Raw genomic sequence first — 17,384 nt, 5'->3', positions numbered from 1 at the left:
GCTCAGATTCACAGCCACGCTAATTCGAAGATTCAAACTCAACAAAAGGATTATTTCATGGTCCAAACTCAGACAAAGGACTGATCTTCAACTACACCACATCGAGACACTGCCATCCGCCCCTGCGCTAACCAACCATGGTTGCTTGTTAACCCACTTGATTTGGAGCACACCAAGTCCCTCCTGGACATCATGGCCGCGCAATATCTTGAGGGGTACAATGAGCGGATCCGTCATAAGATCACTGTAGACCCTTGCGTGGAAAATTTGGATCGAGCCGTCGTCAGATGAAGACGCAAACAGAGGGTAGGTTGGGTGGAAATGCAGTGATCGAATGGCTCTTGAGTGATAGCTGGTGGCAAGTCGCCGAAATTAATGACCGATTTTGGATTGAAACGAATAACTTACCGAAGAACTTTGTACGGTTTTTCGCTTAGTTCTAGATCGAACCAGCACAGCTTTCGGTCGTAGCCGCCGACAATGATATGGTCGCCGGACGGATGTACGTCCATCGACGATATCCATTTGATGCCAGGCATGAGAGTTTTCAGCAGCTTCTGCTCAGCCAGATTATACAGTCTGACATAACGTTGGGTCTATTACATTGGAATGAACACAAGAAGGAGCTCGGCAAGTGGAACACGTACCGCAACGAAGAAGTGGGGTTTCGTAGGATGGAATAACACCATCTGAACAGCACCCTTGATTTTTTTGAACGGCGCCTGCGAATGCCGGCGTGAGATCTGATGCATCCAAACACTACCTTGAGTCTCGCTGCTAGCTGTAAATGAGGGCCTATTAGCTTTTAGAAAGTACTTGCAAAACCTTTTTGCTTACAGACTGAAGCTAGATAATCTCCCTTTCTATGCCAAGTCAGCTGTCTTGACAGTCCAGATGCGCTTGGAAGTTCAATGGTCAAAATAGGGCCGTCTTCAGCAGCTCCGGATGTCGATATCCATTTAATTGATGACTGAGTAGTAGGGGGGAGAGTGGCAGGTGCCAGAATTGACTGCGTCGTGGTCAACATGGCAGGAGAAATATTTGGCGGTATGAAAAAATGTAGTCGTTCCTCCCTAAGGCACTTGTCAGTAATGTGATAATTGTGGCGGACAACTACTCCTTACGTCCCGGCGACGAGGAAACAAGCGTCAAGTCTTGGGCACCATTCAATGGCGCCGACTTTGCTGCCCAGGTTCCAACGCTTGACCTCTCGCCCCACGTTAACCTCCCAGAGGCTGATCACTCCGCTCTCGTCACCACTAGCCACCCACGCGCCATCAGGACTTATGCTTAGACACCTGACTCGTGCTTTGGTATGCATGAATTGCAGTGATTTGTAGTTGGGGAACGGCCGTAAGCTATTCGGGCTTGGTAGTTTTGGCAGTAGGCTGTTTGGGTCGACATTGAGCTTCACCCTCTGTATCCGTGGTGCAAGATAGAGATCAAGCTGGCGATTGAAACGTTGCTTGATGAACTGGTCGTATGCGGGAACCAAACGAAGCGCAGAATAGTTGTGAGGAAGGTAGTCTCGTTCGCGGTCTTCGGGGTCGGTATTCTCCCACTGTTTCCGTTCCTCTTCAGTTGGTAAGTATTCTTCGGGGGGATTGTAGGATTCTGAATTCGTAGGAAGCTTTGGTTTGGGGGCTGGTAACGGGGGCGGCTGATTAGACGGTGGCTCGTTCCATATGGCATAGAATTGCTGCTTTTTATCCGCTGCACTAGGCTTGGATCCCACGATTCGACCCTGGCGGATAGCACGAACAATCTTCATGATCTGGAAATAATAAAATAAGGAAGTGTAACATGGAACCTAAAAGAAAGTAGACCTTTTGCTTCTCCCATTTACTTGGTAGCCATCTGCGCTTTGGTTCTGGGGCCGATGAGAGAGGCATGACTTCTTCTTTGCCTTTACCAGTGAACCACTCAATGGTAGGTTCATATGGGTCGTATTCAGCATCAGGATTTTCCCCAGCCTGCAATCTGCGAATGATGTCTAATTCTTCAGCGGATAATGGTTTGTCCATTTGGGTATTTTTGTCAAAAGCAGTTGTCCTGAAACACATTAGCGCATAACCTGACTGGAAGGAGATTATTGCGTACCATGAATTGGGATCTTCTACCGTTTGAAGGAATCTATCGAGTTCGTCGCCTTTAGCTGGACGCAACACTCTTTTGCCATTGATATTGTAGCCTAAGTGGGGTAGGTCATCGTACCAGTGCATTGGTATGTTTCCAACACGGTTAGGATCCTGAGAGATTATTGCATCATATTGACAAGGATGTATAGGAAAAAGCTAGAACCTACTTACATCTTCTGTCGAGGAGTCCGAATCATAGTCAGGTTCAATCTCTGGGTATACAACTTTTGTCTGTCCAGTGATGTTGGAAACCACCTTTTTAGATTTTGGAAATATATGCAAGTCTGAGTCGGCGTCAGAGTTTTCATCCAAGGTGTCTTCTTCGTCAAGGTCATCTGCGTCGTCTTCTTCTTCTTCTTCTTCTTCTTCTTCTTCTTCTTCCTCTTCGTCGCTTTCTTCGTCGCTGTCACTGGCAGCATCAATTTCTGGGAATTCGTCTACGTCTCCATCGTCCGACGCATCGTCCCCCTCTCGGTCCTCATCCTCTGCTTCGTCTTCGCTGTGCATCTCCAAATCCACTACCCCAGCAAAAGGACCTTTTTCCACCTCTTCAACCTCCTCCTGCTTGCGCTTGTTCCGCACTTTCCCAAGGCCAGTAACCGCCATGTTTGAGAAAAGTTTCAAGAAGGGACGTGAAGGATCATACCAAGTTTCACCAATCTCATTTTTCGGTCTGAATCACGTGACCCCTAGATGTTTGTTAGATCTAGATCGGGTATACTACCGTCTAGTATAAACCGCGATGGTCAACTACGGAGGAGGTCAGTGATCATCGCTGGATAAAAAGATAACGACTTTGACACATTTTACACAGATGAAGTATCTGCTTTGGTTCTTGATATAGGCTCCTCATCCGTACGCGCAGGGTACGCCGGGGATGATATCCCCAAGGCCATTATCCCGTCGTTTTATGGCTATAAGGCGACCTCAGGGGATGGCGACGTGCAGATGAGCGAAAACGCACCAGAAAACTTCGATTCAACCGCCAAACAAACCCCAAGTGACGCGAAACTTTACCTCGGGCAGAATGGCCCTTCGATCTGGAGAGAGGGCATGGAAATTGGGAACCCTATACGGGATGCGTTGAGTAAGTAACTTTACATTCTGTTCATGGATGGTATTAATATTTAAACTATGCAGTTTTTGACTTTAATCCAGTCCCTGCTTTGATCTCGCATGCCCTAGTCGACGTTATGCGAGTCAATCCTTCAGAACATCCCATCCTCGTGACCGAGCCAGCTTGGAACACACCCGCAAATAGAGAAAGAATGGCAGAGATTATGTTCGAGGAGTTCCATGTTCCTGCCTTCTACATCGCCAATACTGGCGTTTTGAATGCGTAAGATTTGATTTACTTTCTATGTGGTGTTAATGTCTTCAATCTTGGAGCAGTTTTGCAGCAGGGAAGGGCTCAGCACTAGTGATCGATGTTGGGCATGCAATGGCAAGTATCACTCCAGTAGTCGATGGCTTCGTACTACGAAAAGGTGCGTCTGCCGTCGATCGTGTTTGGCCTTCCTCATTCTCACATCTCGTAGGCTTGGTATCATCTGCGCTACCTAAACTCGTCCAAGCCCATGCCCGACACATCCTGAGTAACCCAACGCAGACACGTCGTGGAATCGAACTTCTCCCCCATCAACTTATCGCCAATAAACTGGTGCGTTGTTTATCATACCCGAATTACTCATTTTATCAATATGACATAACTCAGCCTGTCGAGCCTGGTGCGCCACCAAGGTTTACCCTCCGTGAAGACCGTATATCTGGAACGACGGAAAGCTGGAGGGTTTGGTGTGAGAGTCGTGAAGTTGAAGAATGGATACAGAGCGTTGCTGGTGTTCTTGATCAAGGATGGAACGACCAGTAGGTTACTTTCGTGCACGTTTTCAATCTTTCTCATCGTGAACTCACAGAGCTGCGGCGTCTCGTTCACCACGCCAATACGAGTTCCCGACAGGTTACAACACGTACTTCGGGCCGGAACGATACCAAGTTGGCGAACAGTTTTTCTTCCACTCACCACAGCTAGTGGTAAGTGTCTACCTACCGAACCGACCTCAAAGCCGCTCACTTTCTACAGGCGCAAAATCCAAATCTCCCAAAGAACATTCCTACCCTACTTTCAGAGTCCCTGCGAGCCTGTGATCCGGATTTGCGGCAAGTTCTGATGGGAAATGTGGTTCTCACTGGCGGAGGCAGCTTGTTCCCTGGTTTCGCTGATCGATTGGAGGCAGAGCTATCAAGGAATTTCCCCCACGTGAGTAAAATGCTTCAAAACCTACATCATCGATCTAGAAATGCGTCTGCAGGTCAAGATTCATGCTCCTGGAAATCCCATCGAGCGGAGGTATGGTGGTTGGCTAGGAGGAAGCATTCTAGCGAGTCTTGGCACTTTCCATCAACTGTGGATTAGTAGAGAAGAATGGCAGGTGTGCATTACTTTATGTTCCAGTGCTGGCTTCTACTGATACGGTTTTTAGGAACATGGTAAGCCTATTGTGGGGCAGAGGTGTAAATAGGCTTGTCCTATTGGGAGAGTTTGCTGCTGGTAGGGTACATTGTGGCTGCGGAAATGCAGCTACTTCCAGTTAGCCTATACTGCGGACCTCGTCTTTGTCCTAAAATGTATGGTAGGCTGTTGTTGCAGAAACCACATGTCCACTGCCACAGAAATATCGTGGTTGTATCCTTGAGTGGAGGTCAAGTGGGGCCGGGTTGCCACCCTTTTTCATTTCCTATATGCTGTATGCTCCACGACAAAGTTCCCTGGCGCTAGTCAAGACACAAGCTTGGACTTGTGAAATGTACAAGTACACGTATTATCTTCAGGGGCCTATGCTTAGACTCGACGTTGCTTGAGCTAGGCAATTCCTGACGGAGCAGAAGCTGATATCCCTCGAGATTCACTCAGACCCATATCACAATACGTTGATCCTCCAACTTTCAGCCAACAGATTTTACAAGAGCACATGCGCATTCGAACAACGGCTCAAATGAACAACCGTACGCGTACAAGTATGAAACAACAGCGAGTTAGAGTAAGTAAGTAGGCTTAACATGCACTCGCAGGAGTTCAACTCCCACCAGCGCCATAGGCCATACTAATAGCCCTCCCTAACACAAACACAAAAGGTGCAAGGTGAGATGAAAAGGGGCTCCGATTACTACTAGGCAACCACATCAAAAGCCCACACCGCAAAGTAGCTAAAATACACTCGCCAAGGAGTAATAAATAAGGTCGAACGTAAAAGTAAAAGGTGAAATGAATGAAGGGAAGGCCGGGTTGAACAAAGCGCTAGCACTAACGTGTCCGTTCCAACCTAAAGTTCCAGGGTTGGACACAAGGCAGTTATTGTTGTTGACGATGATGATAGTGTTTTTGTCGTAAAGAGTGGAATGTTGACGAGTCACAGCGAAATATTGAACTGGTTGAACTTTGTAATAGGCCGAAACAAGCGAGCGTGTTTAGTACGCCTCAACTGCTTCCCTGCGCTCGCGAGCACCCATGAGAACACCCAGGCCGCCGATAGCCTTACGGCGCACGCGCGTGGCAAAGTTCTTAGGACCTAATTCATCAGCACCAGAAGGCGGACCACGAGGCTGTCTTAAAGGGCCGATAAATTTATGTGCGATGGGAACGGGCGAGGCAGGTAAGATAGGACGTCCCATTCCCAGTCCCTCGTACAATTTCTTGGCTGCTTCCTCGCGGGCGGACATTGGTGATGTGTCTAAAGAAGATGAGGAGTGAGGGGTAGTGGGATTGGAGAGCGAGGCAGAACTTGAAGTTGAATAGGCATCCTCATGCTCGCTGCCAGAGTCCAAGGCAATGACAGGGAACGTACGCGAAAGAGGTGCCGTAAAGCTCAAGGGGCGTGGGCGCGCCTTGCTGGCAGACGTTGTACCGTTTCCAGGAGGGGGTGAAATACGTTCACCAGGAGGTGGTGTAATTTTAACGCTCGGAGAAACAGCGGAGACCGTGCGGAGGCCATTCAAAACCGAATTAGTGGTGCTTCCACGGCGCCAAGATACAGCGACATCTGACTTAGAAGGAGTGTTATCTTTGATTGTGTAGACATTACTGCTGGGCAAGGAATTTCCGAGCGACGTACCACCACTTATCACAGTGGTTTGCCCGGGAGGAGATGATCCCCTAACCGGAGTCTCGGGACTACTCGGGAAAGCGACACTAGAGGTGACACGCGAACCGACTCGTCCCCCCAGCGCGGCCGTCATTGGCACCTGTTCCTCAAGTGGGGGAGTCTGGACTCCGAGCTGAGCCTTGAGAAGCTCAACCTGGCTAGGACGCCTTGCAGGTGGAGAGCCAACAGGACGGATATCAAAGCTTGTTTCAACAGGACCGGCAGTGGCGGAAGGAATTGTGGCGCTTGCACACCTGCTCTGCATCTGCTGGCGTAAGGCGTGCTGAATGAGGATAGCTTGAGCACGAGCATTACGTTGGGCCTGCTCAGACTGGAAACAATGCGTGATCATCATTAGCATGCGTGTGAAAGATCAAATAAATCAACAAACCTGTAACCGCGCAATCTCCAATTGCATCATCTGCATCTGCTGATATGCATGCAACTGAACCTCGCTAGGATTTTGTGGCTGCATCCCCTGAGAATAAGAAGGGTAAAATGGAACACTGTTTGGATTGAGGGCACTCTGAGCAGCCATTTGCTGCTGTACGAAGCGGTTGTTTGAACCGTCTACTGTGGCAGTCAGGGGACGAGCTGTCTGATTGTTGATGTACATGTTTTGTGAGAAAAGCTCGGCAATTTCATCCATGTCATCCTCCTCCTCTACGAAAACAGAGTGTTGGTTGGACACAAAGCGTGGGACGTTGAATGAACCACCCAGAGCGGCAGTATGAGGACCAGACATGGACGTGGAGCGCACGCCTCCAGTACGAAGACCGTTGAGAAGGGAGGCACGGTTGTTGGACTGCATGGTGGCCATAGTTGAAAAAATGGGAAGATTGCGTAGAGAGCGCGAGTTGGACGATGGCCTTTGTACTAAAACGACACTGGAAGAATTATTGAACAAGACAGACAGATTATGTTGTTGATAGGCGATGAAATGTTACAACTAGAGCAGAGTTAGAGAGAGGAGAAATAAGAAATTGGACAACGTACCGAAAAATGGAGGTATAAAAGTATCTTTAAAGACACAAAAATGATATTCACGGAGGAAATTTTGTCTGCTAGCTGTTGCAAGCGACGAGCTGGATGATTATAATATGTGGAGTCCCGTGGACGCCTGAATTGAAAGAAATAAAGAGAACTGTTTTATAGGATTTTATAGAATTTTTATGAATGACAAGGAGAAGGATGCTGTGGATGATAAAAGAGAAAGGGAAACCAAAGCAAAGCGAAGGAATTGGACTCGAAGAGTTAATAGGGCCAAAGCGATATAACAAGTGGCAGTGCCACATCAGTCATCCCCCCTAACACCCGTCGTCGAGCTCAGCCCACAGAACAATCAAGCTCACAGCCTCGTGGTTTAAAACTAGTATAACTTGGATGTCCGTAATGCACTCAACTAAGTTACTAACTGCATTCACTGGTCCTTCCGGACCCGCCTATGGCAATATCCGTACACGTGCATTCCGTGTAATGAAAGTTATTGTCTTCCCCACACTTGGAAAGCCTCAGGTCCGATGTTAAAGGTACTTTTTCGCACTCGCCCGAACACGTGTATCAAATACAATGCTGCGTATCGGTGAATGTGCCGTGTGGAATGGGTTTAACATTGTCTGCCAATCCAGTCAGACAAATCTCAGAGTCATCCCCGTGCGACTAACCTTGAGGTACAGTTCCCAGACATCGTGAAAGAAGGACCGAATTCCATCATCATTCTTGGTCTCATGCAACAGTATGAACTTCATGTCTAAGGTGAGGATGAGAATAATAAACCAGAGAAGGCTTCAACATACTGCCTGGGGTGACGAACGCAGACACCGTCCATTCATTGAATTTATCTACAGATTTCAGATACCTTGCCATGATCAGGGGATCATATAATCATAAGGAATGTAATAACTTACATGGCGCTTTCCTTTCGCATGACATCTTCAATAACATCCAAACTGGCGTTGGCAATCATTTGGATCACATGTCGATCTTGCCCTCCGCCCATCCTCACAGCACCCCCTTGGACGTGATGAGACTGCGTAGCGCTAGACGCTCCTGATAACGCCGTCAGGGTACCCGCAAACGCAGAAGTAGACCATGTAGGCAAGTTTGATGAAAGTGATGAGGACGTTGGTTGTGGTAGCTTAGTTGAGTAGTGCGTCAAACTGTATATTGGTGTATCAGACGGAGAGAGCAGGAAGAGATGATGAGACATTTTGTCGTCGTGGCCTATAACGAGCCGGCGCTAGCTTGTTTTACGATCGAGAGAATTAATGAAATTGCATCAGCTTGAACGTTGCGGTCAACATGCGCCAGTGCGCTCTTCCGAACTTGTTCCATGATGTCGAAAAGGTGCCTGCATCTTTTTAACCGCTCTATCATACAATCAAGATGCAACAGCCGCCTGGCTCATTGCAATACCCTTTGCCGACCTAATCCTTCTCCACAACTAAGACCGTTCTCGTCGCTGCCAGCGAGAATCATCCAATTCCAGACGGCCAGTACCACTCGTTCACTGCCAGCCTTCCTTCAATTTGCTCGCACGCAACTGCGTAATGCAACTCATAGAGACCTGCTTCGCTCCCGGTATAGTTCCCCCCGTCGCCCACCCCGCAGGCCAAACTGGCTAGACTCAATAAACGGAAACGTCATATTCGTGGCCGTCATTGCAATAAACGCTGGCGTCTTTCTTCTCTGGCAAGGTGCCAAGTCCACATACGTTCGTAGGCGCTACGCTCTCATCAAGACTAAGGTATAGGGTGCAGCTGACAGCCATCCACAGCAAACCACTCGTGACCCCACACTCTGGATATTCCTTCGGAACAACTTTTTAGTGAATTGGGAGAACATCACCTCCGGTCGCGTGTGCGTCTGACTCTTATTGGGCGTTGCTTCGGATCTTACCTGATTCATCTGGCAGGTGGACGCTCATCACCTCATGTTTCTCTCATCAAGACATAGAGCACATATTGTTCAATGGCCTTTCATTCTACTTCATGGCCCCTGGCGTCATGCAAGTCCTCGGGAACTCACGTTTCTTGGGGCTCTACTTTCTCGGTATTCCTCCACTTCTCACTCACGCAATGCCACTAACGAAAAATACCAGGCGGCATCGCATCCAGCGTGACGAGTCTCGTATGGAACCGTTTCTACAAGCGTGAATCCAACTACTCTTCACACGGCGCAAGTGGTCTGTCCATCTCCTCACCCCTTCATTCACATTCACCTTCATTCACTGAAACGTTGTGTAGGCGCAATATTAGCAACCATCGCGTTTTACGCCTGTGCATTTCCAAGAACGAGGTTTTTGATATTCTTCGTCATCCCTTGTCCTGCGTGGGCGTTCCTTCCCGGGATCCTCGCCTTTGATGTGTATAGGAGTGTTACAGATGCTGTGAGTTGATTTCGTAATTCGTCGTGCTATCTGGTCAATTGAATTGATCGATCTCGCAGAGAACGACAACGGATACGGCAGGTCATGTCGGTGGAATGCTGTCAGGCATAAGTTTCTTCTTATGGAGAGTGGCTCTTCGTCGCTAGACTTGCCAAATCCTGCTGTGATGGCATTTATCATGCCAACTACCTACACTCAATCAGAAGAATGAGATCCATTACGCAGCATATGAAGTGTAATGTAGACAGGACCGGCGTTGCAAGTGCGAAATAGAGAAAAAAAATGAACGTGATATATATACTACAAATCAAACAGCATAAAAAATAGCGATGGTGAAAAGAAACAGACATATTAACGAGCATGGTAGCTCTGAAACACATCCATATTAGTCGGTGAACATAAGCATATCATGGAATACCGTGAGCAATGAGCGTTCACTCTGATGCACGGCCTTTCTCTCTCTGCGGGGTATTCATCAACTTGTCCAACCTCCCCATCTGACCCTCTAGCTTCGTCATTCCAACGCCGTTGCCATCTACGCCAAGGTCCCTCGCATTGTGCTTATCGAAGTAATACGTGAGTAAGTTCTTCTTGTTATCATCGAGCCCGTCGAGCAACGCGAAGAGATGAGTCTCGTCTCGGAGCACGAGCTGCGCAGCTATGATAGTAGCGTACGCGGCTTCGCGAATGACGAGAGTAGTGTCGTTTAGCGCTGCCATTAAGGTAGATTTTAAGCGCGGAAGCTCCTCCTCAAGAACTTCAGCGGGCAAGCGCATGACGAATTTACCCATAGCGATTAGTCCAAAAGCATGGGATGCGTGTTTGGCACTCATATCTGACGAAGGTTCGGCTAGAAACGCACGCAGGCTGCCGTGCATTGTGGTTAGACCGTAAACAGGTTCGATCCGTGTTGCGAGGGCATCACGGATTGTTTTAGTTGCTTCAAGAACCTGGAACTGTCGTGAGCATAGAGTACACCAGCAAGGGATAGTATTTACATCAACAGCATTACAGTACCGCACAGTAAACAAAGTCGCGAATATGTCGGCTTCCCGACCTTCCACAAATGGTGCTTGACAGCTTAGCAATTCCCAGAGCACTATGAGGCCGTATTCAAGTTGCTCTGCATCCTATTCAAATAGGTCAAATGAGTAATCAATGGCACCAACAAAAAGTAAACTAGCGCACCCTTAAAGGATTAAGAAACTTAATCAGAGCATTGAATAGCCGTTCAAAGCTCTTTTCCTTAGTCCATATGTCAGGGATCAGTGGAGGAAGAGAGCGACTGATGCCAAGGAAAGGCGAAACAGTGGAAGGAAGTCCCAGTCCTGGACTCAGGGGAGACGTCGTTGCGGAAGGTATAGGATTGCTGCTGCACAACAACGCTAACTTTTGGAGAATCCGAATGTCAGTTTGATCGCTCTCCAGTGCGGTAATATAGTCGTTGAGTTCCTGTACATGATCTTTAAATTCAGTTGCTTTGAGGGGTGTGGCATGTCCGAGGGCTGCGTGCATAAAACCAAAATCAGAAAACAGCAAGGATTTGTAACTAATGATAACTCACTGGACGTGCGTTTCAACCACCAACCAGTCTCATGTACCTGGTCTTGAACTGGCTTCACGAGGCTGTCTACAGCTTTGATGTTTGCGGGACTATTCTTGAATAACGCTGCTTGGCGGAAGATAGCTGCGGTTCGGTTGTCCGGAGTCACAGGAGGAGCCAGGCTTCGTATTATCGCTGGTGCATTTTGCGCCTTGGATTTTGGCGTCGCAGATCCGCTACGTCCAAGGAGTAGCGACGGAGGAATTGTGGAGTGCTGGTTATCCTCACCATCCGGGTCATTCAGCTCGAGCAATCGTTCCGCAGCACTCTGTGCTTGTTCTGCTCGAGCTATAAGAGCGTCTTCAACAAGTGCTGTCTCTGAAGGTTTTCCATTTGACAATACATCAGAACTAGTATAAGGCGTTGAACGATCGGAGCGGGGAGAGAATGAGCGTTGTTGACTGGGTGCCGGAGGATACACCTTGTAGGGAGTCGAGAAAGACATGAGATTGACAGACTCATCGTCCATATCAGAATCACAATCATCAGGTATGGGTATAATGGTTGCCAGTAAGAGCGTCTGGTCATCGTTAATATCGGGCATTACAGTTGACTGGCGAGCTGGGACTGGAACTGGAACTGGAGGTGCGTGATAACGAGGGGTTGGTGAGTCGTGATAGGAATCCGAAAGATTCGGCTGCACAGTTTTACGGGTGGTAGATAAACGGCTAGGAGATATGGGTGGGACAAGGGGAGAAGATCCTTGACGTCGATTTGTTTCGGGGCTGGATGACACCGATGAATCGGTGGAGGAACGTGAATGTGACGTCAGGACCGCGCTAGAGCTTACAGAACGAGGCATAGTACCACCCAGGACACGTGATTTCGATGGCGTAAGGGGGGAAAAGGATGAACGAGGGGACAGCGAGGACCTCGAAGCTGGCGATGGCGAACTGCGCCCATTCGAGAGTTTAGCCGTAGGGCTTATTGGCGACACAACTCTCCGTGCTGTAGGTGATGTTGCGCGTGTCGCGTGTGATGAGGACGTCGCTTGGTGTCTCAGGGTAGGGGGCGCAGTTGCAATGGCTTTGGCCTTGGCACGACTGGCAGCAATCGCAGCTGCAACGCTGCTCTTCTTTACATTTGGTGTGTTTGGTGTGGTGGAAGGAAGACTGGCAATAACTTCAGGGTCTGGGCATGCCTTCTCTAGCTGCTTGCGTGCTATGGGGTCGAGAGACTCAAGAATTCCAGCTGCCCTGTCATACCAGACACTGTTGAATGCCCAAAACGCATTGCGGGCTGTTTCCTTGACAGCAGGATTGGGATCAGCCAACGCTTTCTTCAAGGACTTCTCGAGGATCTCCACACCACCATTAGCTTCTATATGCGATCTTGCCCGTGTCCCATGTAGCTGGATATAGTGGGTGATGTGGGATACTACGAATGTTCGAGATTGCACCGTCTTTTCTTGGAGAGTGTTCCAAAGGAGGGAAAGAAGAACCCGAGGATGTGCTGAGGCATGCTCCATTATAACGGAGAGCGATCGCTGGGACTGTTGAGCAGTAATTTTCTTGGTAAATCCTGCCATACGGAGCAAATTCGTGTACAACATTTCACAAAACGGGTCGATCCCTTGACCCAACGCAATGGCAAGCTCGGAATAAAGGGAGCAGGTGTTTGCAGAAACCGTTGTCCGTAAACTGACGAGCTGAAACAAAGGAGAGTTGTATGTAAGACGTTTTTGATAAGTTTGAAATGCTTACTGTTTTTATGGAAGACTGCATGAATCCGTCTTTTAGGCATTGAAGGAATACATCGGGATATCTTGTATGTATATTTCCGGAGAGCATACCGCGGACACGTTGAATGGCACGTTCGCGGGCAGCCCAGTTGTGTTCTGTTTCCTTCCCCTATGTTGCAAGTTAAGAAGGCTGACCAAGTATTCAAGGGTGTTGACAGTACCTCGAATGATTTTGCAAATGCTAGAAATTCGTTTTCCAGATCTCGGCTAGATGCAACCTATGATTGTTGCTTAGATAAATCTCTGCGAGGCGAGGTGGCAGAACATACAAAAGCAGGTTCAACCGTACTAGCTGCTTCGCTTGACGGTTGTGACGACAAAGGCGGAGAGACAACTGCAGCTCGACTTGGTGGCCTCGGAATCTCTCTCACATTTCCTTGACTTACTGCCCTCGTGATACCGGGCGTAGCTCCAGATGCCGCGCCAACCGTTGGACGGCGACTCTGTTGCAGCATCATGCTTGGAGGAATGTACTCCTTCTTTGGCTCTCCACTGCCCGCGGAGCCCTCGCTCTGGGGCGTGCTTGTCCCAGCAGCACGACTGGAATGCATAAGCTGTGACTGAATATTCTCGACCATCGCTTTGCGTACCCCCTTCTTTGTCAGCTCTTTCTTGAGGTCTGAGCGAGCAGCGTCCGTCACGCCCGGCCCAGTGAAGAGCTCGATAACGGAAGGCGATGCGCATGCGCGAACATTACCATCCGTGTCTTCCAACGTGTCTACCAGTAATGAAACGTATGGTCGAACAGGAAAAAGATGGTGGGTTCGGCGGATGTGCACGAGGACTAGTAATGACTACGGTAGAGAGTGAGAAGTCGTCACACCAGCTCGGAAGGTCCCACTTACTTGTTCTCGGACTCTGGCAACCTTGCTTCCAAAGCCGCTATCTCTGAGGAAACGTTCGAATATTGTAAGTGGCGTTTCTGGACCCCCCTTGCTATCCTTCATCTTTGAACCAGATGGAGCCCTGAATGCCAGTCCGCCGAGGATAACCAGTGTTTCACGCGCCTTATCACGAGCCTTTTCGCGGGTATCACCGAGACGCTCGATGACGCCAGGAGCGGGAAGAAACGCATTCATAATCTGGCGGAGAACCATCAAGTCATGAGACGTTCCGGGAGTGGACGACGTGGAGGATGATGCTGATAATGGGCGCGCGTTTGCGTTTGGGACGACATTGTTGCGCGAAACGATCAAGGGGAATAGAGGAGGAAGGGCAGAGAGCGTGGCGGTCGTTAGATGTTGGTTTGAGATACGAAGACATGCTTTGAGGGTAGAGATGACTGGTTCTGGTTCTGTGATCTAAATACAACCAGTTGATGAGGCTCAGTTCATTGACCAGGTAACCGACACGTACTTCTATGCCCGACTCGAACTCTGCCTGCAGTTTTGTAACGGCATCAACCTTTTGGTCAACGTCTGTGGACACTGTGAGTTCTGATGGTTGTTCCCAGGGCATACTACCAACCGTTGCTTTTGCATTGATTAATGAGTTTTTCGAGCCTCTCGGTGCTCATGATTGTTTGAGAGGAAGAGAAAACGCGATGGACGCGAATTTAATCGAGCCTAGCAAGTCCTAAAGGTTTACTGCCGTCCGAGTTCGCGGGTGTGGCGGAGAACAAAGTGAAGCACTTCTCGCGACGGACACTTATGCAACAAAACCGATTCTCACTATAAGTATCATACATGCTCTTATCGTGACGTAGTAGGCAACGTTTTTTTATTCACAATCTGCTTCGAATAATTTCCAGCAGGGTTTGACCAGGGCACCAATTGGACACGTCATTCGCTCTTTTTATCAGAATGACCTAAAGATTTTCCAGGTTGTACGTAGTCGCGTATACGCTGCTTCTGATAGGGCATCAATTAGATTTCATCGCATCGTCTGGAACAAGTCGAACTAACCAAACCTTTCAGTTCAGGAAAACCACCCTCGATCTTCCTGTCCCACATCAATTGAGGGGGACTGCCTTCGAGGTTAAGCCAGACCCTAAAACGACCTCCAGTTTCCTCAGAGTTCAGGGGAATGATTGATATCGCCTTCAAGACTGGAGGCGGAAATGTAAGGAATAGCTCTGTGGAAACCCAGGTCGCTCGATGGAGCCTACAAACAATGAATGAAATCGGAAGTTAGCAGTACTCATCCCTCTTACCATCGACACTGGATAGCAGATGATACATCAATCACAGTAAGCTGTTACAACAAGCACTGCGTACTCGGTCGCAGAATTCTATGATAATGCTGGGTGACATCAGTGGAGCCGGTGGAATGAAAGTCGACGAGTCGAGAGCAGGATTTCCTTTGGCCTGCTCTACATTATCTTGTTCACTTGGCAGCGGACAGTATACGCCAGCCGATTCTGCCATCTTGGCCGAATGATGGAATTGATGTCGACAGCAACCACTGATAAGTAGGTCACGTGAATATGCGATCGTTGTTGACGCGTTGTTTGTTCCGAGTCTACTATCGCGTCTACCATCATCCTTAGAATGTCACCAACCTCAAACATGGTGATCGACAGTAGTAAGGACGCGATATCGACATCGCAGTCAGACATGGATAAGAGCAAATCAGATGTAATATGGACCGTGCACGGTAAGTCTCAGTTACAAGTAAAATTACATCAAACATCTGATCCGCGACGCATGTATAGTCGAAGTCCGACTCTCCACGAAATCTAGACGACGCGTAGATATCATCCAAGGTCTCGTCCGAGACTTTATTACCAATAACTATGATCCCATCACACTCCCATCCATCCTCAATGGATGGGAAGGAGACCCGACCCTTGCTTCATCGGTGGAACGAATCGCAATATCAGAATCACCATGTCCATTGAAGTTATTACGCCTCAAAGAGGTGTCACTAGAAATTCACGCTTACCAACCACACGAAACCGATGCAGTCGAAGAATATGCTAATGGAGCACCAGGCAGAGATGGTGAGGAGAACGTGCTCGCTGCGAGCGTGTGCGAACTCCCATGCAAGGCATGGGAGGGATTGTGGGATGGCTTGATATATGCGGATAACATCAAGTTGAAACTACTTGATTATATTCACGCAACTTTTGTTCTGAGTGATGCTGATGTCGACTGTGGGTGAGGCAATTAGGCGTGACCGTGATGTATGCTGACCCTATTTCAGTTAACTTGGTGACATGGAACCGTGTGGTCCTGTTACATGGCCCTCCAGGGACAGGCAAGACATCGTTATGTCGGGCACTAGCTCAAAAATTATCCATACGATTATCTCATCGGTAAGTCCAATATATGCGCTCTCCGTCGACTTCTCGAACTTCACATTCCTCGTAACAAACAGATACTCTCAGTCACGCCTCCTAGAGATCAACTCTCACTCCCTGTTTTCCCGTTGGTTCTCGGAGTCAGGAAAACTTGTACAGCGTCTGTTCAGTAACATTATGGAAATGGTGGAAGATGAAGACTGCTTCGTGGTTGTGCTGATAGGTGAATCTGGCACGCGTATAGACTGTTGTTACCCACTTATAGCGCTCTAGATGAAGTAGAATCCCTTACCGCAGCCAGAGCTGGCGCCATGGCAGGCACAGAACCATCAGACGGCTTGAGGGTACGTCTGCAAGTGTCTCATGATGTGTATTCCTTACGAAGTGTATAGGTGGTCAATGCTCTCCTCACGCAACTGGACAAGCTCAGGTACCAGAAGAACGTCCTAGTGATGTCCACAAGTAACCTTGCAAAAGCCATAGGTAAGGATGCGGGAGGACCATGCATACGGAATGTCTGATTACCTCTCGAAGATTCGGCCTTCGTTGATCGAGCAGATATCATCCAATACGTCGACTTACCCCCACGCGAAGCCATCTATGAGATTCTTCGTAGCTCCCTGTGCGAATTCATCAAAAAAGGAATACTACAGGAGACGGTGAGCTAACCATGAACCCGATCTCGTTATCGATCTTCTTGTTGATGGTACCTCTTAGACAGTACCAGCGCTTGACCGAGCGCTGTACATTGAAAGCAGCAACAAGAATCACTCTAGCGCAAGTGGTACCATACTGCCTTATTCACCAGAAAACCTTGCGTCTACTTTACTGGCTCTTGCTGATAAATGCAGAGTAGGTCCAACCATTCTCCCTAGTGTCCATGGCTCAGGAACTCCCACAGGCACAGCAACTTTCAGGACGTGCCCTTCGGCGTTTGCCCGTTCTTGCACTTGCGAGGTACATTGGCATTGGTGTTAGTACATCATCAACCACCAGCAATCTCAACAGCTCGCGATTTCAAACTAACATACGCTTATGGCTGGAGGCGATGGAGAAAGTTCTCGATGATCGAGCTGCAGATCACAAAAAACTTTTGTAGTCGAAACCGCATTCTCACGTTTTGCATCACAT

The 17,384-nt window shown here is 48.5% G+C and overlaps 8 protein-coding genes across 8 annotated transcripts; 3 read left to right on the top strand and 5 right to left on the bottom strand.

Moving 5' to 3' along the window:
- Positions 1-5: 5 nt before the first annotated feature.
- On the bottom strand, positions 6-2,781 carry HD556DRAFT_1273069 (BOP1NT-domain-containing protein). The gene is made up of 8 exons (XM_041299198.1): positions 2,310-2,781; positions 2,101-2,249; positions 1,827-2,052; positions 1,125-1,774; positions 838-1,073; positions 648-781; positions 409-596; positions 6-352 (listed from the first exon to the last, which is right to left on the bottom strand). Exons 1-8 carry the CDS (start codon positions 2,742-2,744, stop codon positions 88-90), a joined length of 2,283 nt encoding a protein of 760 aa, XP_041158242.1. The 5' UTR covers positions 2,745-2,781; the 3' UTR covers positions 6-87.
- Positions 2,782-2,794: 13 nt separating this feature from the next.
- Positions 2,795-4,971, top strand: HD556DRAFT_1294702 (actin family). The gene is made up of 10 exons (XM_041299419.1): positions 2,795-2,899; positions 2,953-3,225; positions 3,279-3,477; positions 3,531-3,625; positions 3,677-3,798; positions 3,853-4,004; positions 4,055-4,172; positions 4,222-4,398; positions 4,451-4,570; positions 4,622-4,971. Exons 1-10 carry the CDS (start codon positions 2,881-2,883, stop codon positions 4,658-4,660), a joined length of 1,314 nt encoding a protein of 437 aa, XP_041158241.1. The 5' UTR covers positions 2,795-2,880; the 3' UTR covers positions 4,661-4,971.
- A 136-nt stretch (positions 4,972-5,107) lies between these two features.
- Positions 5,108-7,198, bottom strand: HD556DRAFT_652864 (uncharacterized protein). The gene is made up of 2 exons (XM_041311190.1): positions 6,672-7,198; positions 5,108-6,611 (listed from the first exon to the last, which is right to left on the bottom strand). Exons 1-2 carry the CDS (start codon positions 7,098-7,100, stop codon positions 5,607-5,609), a joined length of 1,434 nt encoding a protein of 477 aa, XP_041158240.1. The 5' UTR covers positions 7,101-7,198; the 3' UTR covers positions 5,108-5,606.
- Positions 7,199-7,618: 420 nt separating this feature from the next.
- Positions 7,619-8,850, bottom strand: HD556DRAFT_652874 (Sedlin). The gene is made up of 4 exons (XM_041311191.1): positions 8,188-8,850; positions 8,077-8,138; positions 7,945-8,030; positions 7,619-7,896 (listed from the first exon to the last, which is right to left on the bottom strand). Exons 1-4 carry the CDS (start codon positions 8,487-8,489, stop codon positions 7,804-7,806), a joined length of 543 nt encoding a protein of 180 aa, XP_041158239.1. The 5' UTR covers positions 8,490-8,850; the 3' UTR covers positions 7,619-7,803.
- On the top strand, positions 8,474-9,958 carry HD556DRAFT_652966 (uncharacterized protein). Its single transcript, XM_041311193.1, has 6 exons — positions 8,474-8,993; positions 9,057-9,139; positions 9,195-9,331; positions 9,381-9,464; positions 9,526-9,668; positions 9,728-9,958. The coding sequence occupies exons 1-6, from the start codon at positions 8,613-8,615 to the stop codon at positions 9,812-9,814; spliced, it is 915 nt and encodes a 304-aa protein (XP_041158238.1). The 5' UTR covers positions 8,474-8,612; the 3' UTR covers positions 9,815-9,958.
- A 17-nt stretch (positions 9,959-9,975) lies between these two features.
- HD556DRAFT_652895 (clasp N terminal-domain-containing protein) lies at positions 9,976-14,644 on the bottom strand. The gene is made up of 10 exons (XM_041311192.1): positions 14,480-14,644; positions 14,369-14,430; positions 13,858-14,313; positions 13,282-13,806; positions 13,174-13,230; positions 12,975-13,121; positions 11,233-12,919; positions 10,857-11,173; positions 10,667-10,798; positions 9,976-10,618 (listed from the first exon to the last, which is right to left on the bottom strand). Exons 1-10 carry the CDS (start codon positions 14,526-14,528, stop codon positions 10,103-10,105), a joined length of 3,948 nt encoding a protein of 1,315 aa, XP_041158237.1. The 5' UTR covers positions 14,529-14,644; the 3' UTR covers positions 9,976-10,102.
- Positions 14,645-14,793: 149 nt separating this feature from the next.
- On the bottom strand, positions 14,794-15,410 carry HD556DRAFT_1273055 (Rdx family-domain-containing protein; the record flags this gene model as incomplete). The annotated part of the gene is made up of 4 exons (XM_041299197.1): positions 15,229-15,410; positions 15,165-15,172; positions 14,917-15,115; positions 14,794-14,862 (listed from the first exon to the last, which is right to left on the bottom strand). The coding sequence occupies exons 1-4, from the start codon at positions 15,376-15,378 to the stop codon at positions 14,794-14,796; spliced, it is 426 nt and encodes a 141-aa protein (XP_041158236.1). The 5' UTR covers positions 15,379-15,410.
- Positions 15,411-15,567: 157 nt separating this feature from the next.
- Positions 15,568-17,352, top strand: HD556DRAFT_1240732 (AAA-domain-containing protein; the record flags this gene model as incomplete). Its single annotated transcript, XM_041298142.1, has 9 exons — positions 15,568-15,607; positions 15,666-16,106; positions 16,157-16,268; positions 16,331-16,476; positions 16,527-16,597; positions 16,646-16,736; positions 16,788-16,912; positions 16,971-17,105; positions 17,155-17,352. The coding sequence occupies 9 exons, from the start codon at positions 15,568-15,570 to the stop codon at positions 17,350-17,352; spliced, it is 1,359 nt and encodes a 452-aa protein (XP_041158235.1).
- Positions 17,353-17,384: the final 32 nt, after the last annotated feature.

The sequence above is a fragment of the Suillus plorans genome (assembly GCF_016647745.1).
Source record: "Suillus plorans strain S12 chromosome Unknown HD556scaffold_43, whole genome shotgun sequence".
Lineage (NCBI taxonomy): Eukaryota > Fungi > Basidiomycota > Agaricomycetes > Boletales > Suillaceae > Suillus > Suillus plorans.
Note: the sequence above shows the minus strand (reverse complement) of the source record. Positions and strands in the feature narration are given on the sequence as shown.

Excerpts from the sequence above, each read along its gene's own strand:
- HD556DRAFT_652966 (XM_041311193.1), top strand. The coding sequence starts at position 8,613 with ATGATGTCGAAAAGGTGCCTGCATCTTTTTAACCGCTCTATCATACAA. Across the intron at positions 8,994-9,056 it reads AAGGTGCCAAGTCCACATAC|CAAACCACTCGTGACCCCAC; the intron begins GTTCGTAGGCGC and ends AGCCATCCACAG. Across the intron at positions 9,669-9,727 it reads ATAGGAGTGTTACAGATGCT|AGAACGACAACGGATACGGC; the intron begins GTGAGTTGATTT and ends TCGATCTCGCAG.
- HD556DRAFT_1273069 (XM_041299198.1), bottom strand. The coding sequence starts at position 2,744 with ATGGCGGTTACTGGCCTTGGGAAAGTGCGGAACAAGCGCAAGCAGGAG. Across the intron at positions 2,053-2,100 it reads GTAGAAGATCCCAATTCATG|GACAACTGCTTTTGACAAAA; the intron begins GTACGCAATAAT and ends AATGTGTTTCAG. Across the intron at positions 782-837 it reads AGATTATCTAGCTTCAGTCT|CTAGCAGCGAGACTCAAGGT; the intron begins GTAAGCAAAAAG and ends CCTCATTTACAG.
- HD556DRAFT_1294702 (XM_041299419.1), top strand. Across the intron at positions 3,226-3,278 it reads CCCTATACGGGATGCGTTGA|TTTTTGACTTTAATCCAGTC; the intron begins GTAAGTAACTTT and ends TAAACTATGCAG. Across the intron at positions 4,173-4,221 it reads TCCACTCACCACAGCTAGTG|GCGCAAAATCCAAATCTCCC; the intron begins GTAAGTGTCTAC and ends CACTTTCTACAG.
- HD556DRAFT_652864 (XM_041311190.1), bottom strand. The coding sequence starts at position 7,100 with ATGGCCACCATGCAGTCCAACAACCGTGCCTCCCTTCTCAACGGTCTT. Across the intron at positions 6,612-6,671 it reads TGGAGATTGCGCGGTTACAG|TCTGAGCAGGCCCAACGTAA; the intron begins GTTTGTTGATTT and ends CATTGTTTCCAG.
- HD556DRAFT_652895 (XM_041311192.1), bottom strand. The coding sequence starts at position 14,528 with ATGAGCACCGAGAGGCTCGAAAAACTCATTAATCAATGCAAAAGCAAC. Across the intron at positions 13,122-13,173 it reads CATTTGCAAAATCATTCGAG|GGGAAGGAAACAGAACACAA; the intron begins GTACTGTCAACA and ends CTTGCAACATAG. Across the intron at positions 10,619-10,666 it reads GGTACTGTAATGCTGTTGAT|GTTCTTGAAGCAACTAAAAC; the intron begins GTAAATACTATC and ends CGACAGTTCCAG.
- HD556DRAFT_652874 (XM_041311191.1), bottom strand. The coding sequence starts at position 8,489 with ATGTCTCATCATCTCTTCCTGCTCTCTCCGTCTGATACACCAATATAC. Across the intron at positions 8,031-8,076 it reads TGCGTTCGTCACCCCAGGCA|ACATGAAGTTCATACTGTTG; the intron begins GTATGTTGAAGC and ends TCCTCACCTTAG. Across the intron at positions 7,897-7,944 it reads TCTGGGAACTGTACCTCAAG|ACAATGTTAAACCCATTCCA; the intron begins GTTAGTCGCACG and ends CTGGATTGGCAG.